The sequence below is a fragment of the Triticum aestivum genome, chromosome 3D (genome assembly GCF_018294505.1).
Source record: "Triticum aestivum cultivar Chinese Spring chromosome 3D, IWGSC CS RefSeq v2.1, whole genome shotgun sequence".
NCBI lineage: Eukaryota > Viridiplantae > Streptophyta > Magnoliopsida > Poales > Poaceae > Triticum > Triticum aestivum.
In genome coordinates, this window is record NC_057802.1 from 102,708,938 (window position 1) to 102,718,437 (window position 9,500).

Here is a 9,500-nt window from a genome sequence, read left to right on the forward strand (position 1 = left end):
TCGATCCTACACTCCAGAAGCTACACGCCTGGATATGATCAAGACTGCATCTACCGAAGACTTGACGTATACTCCAAGACATCTCCTACCGCCTCCATGCGTACGACTGGATACCGACCATGTAACCCTAGATACACTACCTAGCGTGTATATAAGCCAAAGGGTTTAGCCCCTAGAGGGAATCCCAATCACAATTACATTCACCTAGCCCTAAGATTAGAACACAACTAACGATCTCGAGGTAGATCAAGCTTGTACTCGATACGTCATCATCAATATAAGCAAGAGCAAGACGTAGGGTTTTACCTCCATCAAGAGGGCCCGAACCTGGGTAAACATCATCTCCTTCGTTCCTGTTACCACCGATCCGAGATCCACAGCTCGGGACCCCTTACCCTGAGGTCTGCCGGTTTTGACACTGACAGACATCTTTTCCTGCCGACCCTAGAATGTCAAAAAAAAACCTTCTTCGAGTAGTTCAAAGACGAATTTTGTCTAGCTATGCGGCGGAATAGGAATCCAAATTAGGAAAGTTAGAACTTTCCCTTTGATAAAATTTCCAGAAACAGTGAGGTGGCAGAACACTTAGTTTTATTGCAGAGATGTTTGGATCTACCATAGGTCTTCCACCCTATACGTCGGAGGGGGTTGCAGCTCGCCGTCAGAATGACCTTAGGGTCTCTAATACGAAAAAAACAAAGTGGATATCTTGATCACAACTTTAGTCGGACAAAAAAGGGGTGGTTTGGATGGAATCGACCTGCCGTCCACTTTTATCAGTTGTCGTACCTAGCCGCTTCAAAAAAGAACAAGAACCATGTATATGTATAGTGGCTGCGACATCCGACCAGAGTGAAGAAGAAAGCAATCACCGTGGAACAGATCGATGCTCAGGTGAAGCGCATAACGATAGAACTTCATGGTGTTCGAGTAAGCGGGGTTGTTCCACCATACGATTCCGAGCACCTTCCACCAGTGGTAGATTCTTCTCCTCTTACTTGATTTGCCATTTTCAATTAATCTGTCTGATTGACGTTGTCTGTCTTAAACCTGTTACTCGATTGTTTCCGTGGTCCATTCAGCAATTGATTTATCCCGTTCCTGAAGTCAATCATGAACCAGCCGACGATGAATCGGAAAGTTGTGCTCCTACATGGCCATGGATTGGATTTCGGATGACCATTCACGTCCATGTCGCACGCCCACACCCCGGGCAGGCGAGATGAGAGTGTGTTTTGTGTCATGTTTCTCTCCTTATAGCAAGATGAGAGTGTGTGTGGTGTCATGTTTCTATCCTCATAGCATTCGCTTAGTGTAATAGGAAGAACCCACTATATAAAGAGGTCTCGCACCTCCTCCACTAGCGGTATGGGACTGACCAATTGCACGACTTATTGCCACTTATCCGTGGGCAGAGATTTATTTGGGAATTTTCTGAAATTACACATGGCCAACCCATTTATTCTAACACGGACTGCATACAAACATAACATAAACGGGTATCTCCACATGTAAATACATAGGAATGTCATTTCACGGGCGTTCCGCCGGAAAACACCATTCAGTTTCCGCAAGAAAGTTTCCGTTTTAGCTTCAGAAAAGTTCCGCTCCCGTTTCCCAAATTGAAAGCCATTTTCATCCTTCTCCGCTAATGGATGGACACCAGTAAGCTACCTTTTCTCCATTTCTTATTAAAAAAAGGAAACTCCTGCGAATTTTCCTTGTTCGTAAATGAGTATGCGAGAGTAAAGTGATATCCTGGCTCGGTAAGTATGTCAATGTTTGAAACTTTATGAACAGACATTGCTCTAAGTTGCAAACGATCGTGAATGATTTTACACCAGGACAGGTACAAACATATACTGTAATTTTTTTTACGGGGAATATACATGTAAAATATATGGTTACAACATCTTTTTTGACAAGTTGCATAACATGCACAATAGACTACCGATCTGTCATTTAATTTATGTTTTTTTACTCCATTCCCGAGTGATCATACTTTTAAATTGGAACTAAAACCATGAGAAGATATGGAACAGAGGGAGTGTGTTTTCGATGACTTTCACATATTGGATTCATATGTATCCAGGCCATGCAAACTAACCTGGATTACTACATTAGAGAAACTGTAGGCAGGAGAGAGCTGGTTGGCTGGCAGCAAGGCGGGCCCCAGCTGGCAGTGAGCGTGGCCATGGCCATGGCCGGCGGCAGATCTGGGATACGCTAAACTTCTGACAAAAGCCAGAGCAGCTCCCCACTGTTATTACATGATCCACCCATGGATGCATGAGTGGTCAGGGAAGTGAACTGAGGCCGAGGCCAAACCAAAGTGGGTCACTCTCCCTCCAAAAAATTTGCCCCCTTTCTCCTCCCTCCAGGAAAATTCCCCCTCTCTCCAAAAGCTGGCAACTTTCCCCCAAATTCAGTTTTCTAATAATGCCGCAATGCAAATGGTGGAGCTCACCACGACCGGGATTATTATTGTTTTCTTTGGTGCCTTTTGATCAGTCTCATATTCCCACTCCCACATATCACCACCAGTAGCAGTAGCAGCTCCCCAGGATGATTGATTATTATAAAAAGAACAAGATGCAGACAGAGATGGCTAGCATTTTTTTGTTTCGATTCAATGCAGATCAATGTGTTCCGAGATTTTAACAGGATTTTTAGCAAGATTTTGTTGGAAAGAGGGGACAATTATTGAAGGGGGTTCAGAAAAGTGCCCTGCTTTGAGCTGCCACTTCCTTGAAACAAGGCTGAAGTGAGACAGGGGGCCCTCTGCTCAGATCGAGTTTCTTCTTCTTAACTGATCCTGATCAGCGAGTGTGTGACAAAATGATGACACAGAATAATAACTTACTATAATGCCCTAGAGGAGATAAAAATGCAGCCTCTGGGCATACCAGTACTTTGAATTTGCACCAACTCTTATACGGAGTACTGGAGTGGCCTACTGGAGTAGTAGCCGTCATCTAGAAATCAGCCTGTCCTCAGTAAGTTCAAGTTCAGGTTTTGAATATTTTACCAGCCTTGCAAGATGTCAACTTGGGCATCCACTTGCCTCCCATGAATCCCAATTCCAACAGCTTTAATGTACAAGATTTGCAATACCAAACTAGTAATATGACAAGACAAGCTCACGAAGCAAGAAGAGGAAAATGCCAAGCTAAATCTACCACTACTGCCAGTATGAAACTACTAATAGCCAATGGTAAAGAGACAAAGAACACTCAGACTGGTGGAGTGATCAATTAATCCCTCTTATGAGCCAAATCGCTGTTACAGACACTAAGATTACAACACAGGGGCATACACGGATCCTCCCAGGGAGAGAAGAGGAGCAAATAATCCACAGATCGAATCCACCTCGCACTCCAGGAGCCTAGCATTTAGCAGCGACCAACCGGGTGAGCAGAGCATACCAAGGAGGAGCGAGCGAGGCTCACTGCCGGGTGGGCGACTGCAAGGGGAAGAGCGGGAGCAGCCTGGGCGGCGGCGTCAGGTCGCCGCGGCCGCTGGCATTGCCGCGCGGGGACGGGTGGAGGTAGAACCCCTTCTCGGCGATGGCGCGGTCTTCGGCCGCGGCGGCCTCCCGCGACCCCGGCAGCGGCGGGAGCGGCGTCACGGGGCTCCCCAGCGCCAGCGACGGGAAGTCCAGCATGCTCGGCGACAGCACCTCCAGCCCGCGCGGCGAGAACCCCCGCGGGGAGAACCCGCTGCAGCCACCGGAGCCGCCGGCGGCGAAGGCGGCGGGGAGGAGCGGGCAGAGCATCTTCAGGCTCTTCATGCTGCCCCGCCGCTCGTAGAGCTTGAAGGCCGGCTTCTTGGGCCCGGTCGCCGTGGGCGCCGGCTTAGCCGCCGGCGCGCCCGCCGCGCCCCCCGCCGCCGCCGCGGCCGCGGTCTCCGGGGTGCCGGTGAGGATCTGCACGACCTGCTTGAAAGAGGTGGTGTCGGCCTGCACGAAGGTGGTCGGGAAAGGGTTGGACGGGTCGGCGGCCGCATGCGGCAGCTGCATCTGCACCGACGACGGCGACGGCGGCGGCGGCGCGGGGCGCTCCTGGGTGGTTGCCTCCATGGTAAAAAGGGCAGAAAAAAACCGTCGCCTTCGCCTCCGTGACTGTGAGGGAGTCCAGCGCAGCAAGGCAGAGGGAGGGAGAGCGTGGGTTTTATGGGCTTTCGGGGGGCGTGGAATTTCCTGGCTTCGGGATCTGGATTTCCACCCGCGCCCTCCCCTCGGGCGGAATATGTTGGCAATTGTGTGTGCGCGGCGCGCGACCTGGCTACCGCAGCATGGCTGTATCTGTATCTGCCTGTGGGCTGTGGCTACTCTACCACTTGTAGATCTGACCTCACTCCTGCTACTGCTACCAGTACACCACTCCTACTCCGTTTCCAGCACATCATTTATTTTTTTGAGTTGGACGACTGAGTTGTATGCGTTTTTGAATTTTGATTTGATGCCGGCCCGTCCTTCCGAAAACACACGTAAAAATAACAATTCTAGAAAGAAGATTTCTTATTATTTCATCTGAGCGCCCCCGCAAAAAAAAACTTCATCGAGCGCCCTCACCATAAAAAAAGTACTTCGCCACCTGCGAAGTTAGAATTACGTATATAAGAGTTTTCTAGCAACTTTTCGTACCAAACGACATGGCGTGTATATATGGATGGACGGTACGCAGACTCCTTGAAGAAAGCACGATGTCTTTTGCGTAAGAAAACGACATAAACATATGGACGGCCTACAATAGGAGTAGCCCTTCAAGCCATGCTACGTGGCAGAAGTTCGAAAGGGAATCATTTTGCTCCAGGCATGCAAACCTTGTGCCAATGACGCTATCGCAACGAGTGAGTACAATTTATTGTCCGTGTTTTCATCGCAAAAATAAGAACATGTCTAGCATGTATGCCTTGCGGGAGTGTTATGTGCTCGACGCGTGTCATCTTCCGAGGAAACCCTGCACATGTCTCACTTTGCTCATTTTGGGGTTTTCTGCTTTAGTTTCGCCCGTTTTTGGCTCTTTCGGTTTCTAGGGCTTTTACTAGAAGTCTAGAATGATATCAACTCAAGTAATTTGCAATAAGGTAAGATATCACACAACATTACCACCACTGGCTATGTTGAGTCCCAACACATTCCGGATGCATCAAAATTTTCACATTGAAACAAAGCAAAGTCGTGTCTAGTATTCAAGACAATGCCATGAGGCAAACTACCTAATCACCCGATGAATTGTTTCTCTAGGGCTTTCTAGAGAGGGGCGGCTAGGAGGCAGCTTTTCCCCTCGAGACGTCGATGCTACGAGATCCCATGGCCTCTATCGGCCGTTGTGGCCACGGGAGGATGGGGAGCATGCATCTGAGTGTGGGTCCATGTTGCATGGGGTTTTTGAGTTCTTCATCCTTTGTGAAAATGGGCCAGATTCCTCGAGCAAAGCACAATGTCTTGTTGTGTAAGAAAAATATATAATTATATGTATGATTTACAATAGGAGGCACCCTTGGAGCCACGTTACGTGGCAGAAGTTTGAAAGGGGGTCAATTTGCTTGAGTCATGCAATGCTTGTGCCCATGATATTATAGTAGCAAGTGAATACAATTTATTGTATGTGTTATCATACGGAAAAGAAGCACATATCTAGCAGTGATGCATGGTGAAAACGCTACATGCTCGACATGTCTCATCCTCCAAGGAAACCATGTGCGTGTATAAATTTGCTCATTCTCGGGTTTTATGCTTCAGTTTCACTCGCTTTCGACCCTTGCGGTTTTAAGGGCTTTTGCTAGGACATCTGAAGTGCATCAAGGTAACATATGGTGTAGCATATGCTACCACCAACTATGTTGATTCACAACACTGAAAGACCGTGGATGTCGCCTAGAGGGGGGGTGAATAGGCGCTTTAAAATAATTACGGTTAAGGCTTGAACAAATGCGGAATAACCCTAGCGGTTAATTTGTCAAGCACAAAACCTACAACAACTAGGCTCACCTATGTGCACCAACAACTTATGCTAAGCAAGAAAAACTACTTAGGTGATAGCAAGATATATGACAAGAAACAATATGGCTATCACAAAGTAAAGTGCATAAGTAAAGGGCTCGGGTAAGAGATAACCGAGGCACGCGGAGACGACGATGTATCCCGAAGTTCACACCCTTGCGGATGCTAATCTCCGTTTGGAGCGGTGTGGAGGCACAATGCTCCCCAAGAAGCCACTAGGGCCACTGTAATCTCCTCACGCCCTCGCATAATGCAAGATGCCGTGATTCCACTAAGGGACCCATGAGGGCGGTCACCGAACCCGTACAAATGGCAACCCTTGGGGGCGGTCACCGAACCCGTACACTTTGGCAACCCTTGGGGACGGTCATCGGAACCCGTCAAATTGCTCGGGGCGATCTCCACAACCTAATTGGAGACCCCGACGCTTGCCCGGAGCTTTACACCACAATGACTGAGCTCCGAACACCACCAACCGTCTAGGGCGCCCAAGCACCCAAGAGGAACAAGCTCAAGGGTACCAAGCACCCAAGAGTAATAAGCTTCTCAACTTGTAACTTCCACGTATCACCGTGGAGAACTCAAACCGATGCGCCAAATGCAATGGCAATGGCACACGGAGTGCCCAAGTCCTTCTCTCTCAAATCCCACCGAAGCAACTAATGCTAGGGAGGAAAATGAGAGGAAGAACAAGAAGGAGAACACCAAGAACTCCAAGATCTAGATCCAAGGGGTTCCCCTCACATAGAGGAGAAAGTGATTGATGGAAATGTGGATCTAGATCTCCTCTCTCTATTCCCTCAAAAAATAGCAAGAATCCATGGAGGGATTGAGAGTTAGCAAGCTCGAAGAAGGTCAACAATGGGGGAAGAACACGAGCTCAAAGGATAAGGTTCATTGGGGAAGAAGACCCCCTTTTATAGGTGGGGAAAAATCCAACCGTTATGGTCACAGCCCGCACCGAGCGGTACTACCGCTAGGGCGGTAGTAGCCCTTTGAAACACAACAGCGAGAAGGCAAAAAAGCCAGAAGAACCGTCGGAGCGGTAGTACCGCTTGACCTCACGGTACTACCGCTAGGGGTAGCGGTACTACTGCTTGCGAGCGGTACTAAAAAAATTACATCCGTGCCTACCACCGCTGGACTTGTGACGAGTTTTTGGTCCCGAGCGGAAGTAGCCACGGAAGTAGCCGCGGTAGTACTGCTCCAAGCGGTAGTACCGCTCCCAAGAGCGGTAGTAAAAAATTACATCCGCTCCTGTCCGCGGTAGTACCGCTGCAGCCTTTTCAGAACACCAAAACTGACACAACTTGTGCAAACGGACTCCGAATTCGACGAAACCAAGTTTGTTGGAAAGCTAGCGACAAGGGCTAACACAATCTTGATAGAAATACCAATAAGAAGCAAATGAGAAAATTACCAAAAGAAAATAGTGAGAAACCTTCCTCGGATAAGACCGGTAAAACCTCCAACATCGAAAACATCATAGAAGACGCATGCAAACTCCGTTTTCGATGAACTCAAGCTTGTCATCAAGATGACCATAAGCTCTAAGACTCACAAAGAGAACCAAACAAGAACCAAGAAACATGATGCAAGGATGCAATGGTTTGAGATCTCAACGAACGATACGATCAAGCTACTCACTTGAGAGCCCCCCTTGATAGTACGGCTATCGATCCTATAACCCGGTCTCCCAACTACCACCATGAGACCGGTAAAATAGAAAACCTATCAAGGGCAAACCTTTGCCTTGCACATGGTCCACTTGAGCTAGATGATGACGATCTTGACTCCCTCAAGTTGGACCACCTTTCTTGATTGCGTTGGCTCGATGAAGACTAGATGATTACTCCCCCATAGTCCACTATGGGTGAGCCACTCTTCGGCACATCTTCACAAGTCCATTGTCACCACAATGGATGGCAAGCTTCAAGCACTTGATCTCTTCGTGATGCTCCACTTGAACTTGCACACGGCAATCTTGATGACGATCACCACTTGATGTCATCCTCTCCATGGGTTGAGTGATATCTTCCTCTTGACCCAAGCCCATGAACACGTACCTAACCCCGCATAGAACTCTCACATAGACCATGGGTTAGTACACAAAGCACAATGGACAATGCTTACCATACCATGGGATCGCTTGATCCCTCTCGGTACATCTTCTACGCTTTGTGAGTTGATCAACTTGATTCACTCTTGACTTAGTCTTGATCAACCTAGAATCTTTCCAACTCTCTTCATTTGGATGATGTCTTGAAGGTAAACATGAATGATCACACAATCTTCTTCTTCAAGACATGCTTGCAATAAGCTCAACTCTCACATGACCAATCTTTGGATAATTCCTTAATAGCACCTTGGTCAACACAAACTCTCCTTGAAACCAACACATGTACTCCAAGAAAAGCCTATGGACAAAACCTTCAAATATAACTCAAGGCAACCATTAGTCCATAGAGATTGTCGTCAATTACCAAAACCAAACATGGGGGCACCACATGTTCTTTCACTTCAGTGTTGTTACATTCATACAAATGATGAGTGTACATCTATAGGTGGAAGCATGGATTCGCTTGAAACGTAATACGACATGTGTACGATATCTGGTCCAAAGCACAATCCCCTGGCCTCCGCTGGCCATTGTAGCGGCGGGAGGTTGGGGGAACCCTGGATCTAGGTATTCCATTCTGTTTCTCGAAGGGTTTTGGAGTTCTTTGTCCTCGGTGAACTCGGTGTAGCAACGGTGATGGTTCCTCAACTTTCCCCTTGTCAATGTCCATCCTTGGAGTGGCATCGATGAGTCTGAGAATTGTGTCTATCGTTGGACACTCGGCTTGGTGTGATTAATGTTGTCTCATGGCAGTGGCCTCCTGTGGAGGGGATGTTATTGCAACATGTTCTTGTCCTTCAATTCCATCTCCACTAGATGAAGCTCAGTTAGATAAGACTCTATCGTGGAACTTGTGAGGTTTGTGCGTCTATCCAGAGTTGGGATGTTTTTTCTAGACCACCTCGGTGTCATCTTCTCCGGGACAAAGATCTATCCAATTTGAGGTCACCGACGTCTTTCTTCTACATCAGCGACTTCCCGACACTACTTCTACAAGCTCTTTGGTTTCAACAAGGTTGCACCGGCGAGACAAGGACCGAGAGGCGGCAACGAGCTTTGCTCATGCCACACTGCCATTGGATGTGAAAAAAAGGTGATTCCTTCATAGACTTGCGTCTAATTTCTTATTCATGTAAGGAAGTTCTTGTAAGAATTGTTTTAGTTTAACATATGGCCTACAACCTTTTGCAAAAAATATCATGCCACAATAAATACAATATTTGGAATCAATTTAATAGTTATTGTATTCTGTTTGGAATACAAGTGGTTGCCTTGGCGAAAAAATGTTGTTGCACCCCTCTCAAAGTTGATGCGTCAGGGGCGCACGCCATTCCGGTGTCATTTTTTCTCGTAGTGTTGACCTTTGTGCATGCT

General features: G+C 47.6%; 1 protein-coding gene across 1 annotated transcript; it reads right to left on the reverse strand.

Annotated features, from left to right (window-relative positions):
* Positions 1-3,043: 3,043 nt before the first annotated feature.
* LOC123077701 (VQ motif-containing protein 4) lies at positions 3,044-4,275 on the reverse strand. The gene has a single exon (XM_044500002.1). It carries the CDS (start codon positions 4,076-4,078, stop codon positions 3,446-3,448), a length of 633 nt encoding a protein of 210 aa, XP_044355937.1. The 5' UTR covers positions 4,079-4,275; the 3' UTR covers positions 3,044-3,445.
* Between the last annotated feature and the right edge of the window lie 5,225 nt (positions 4,276-9,500).

Excerpts from the sequence above, each read along its gene's own strand:
- LOC123077701 (XM_044500002.1), bottom strand. The coding sequence starts at position 4,078 with ATGGAGGCAACCACCCAGGAGCGCCCCGCGCCGCCGCCGCCGTCGCCG.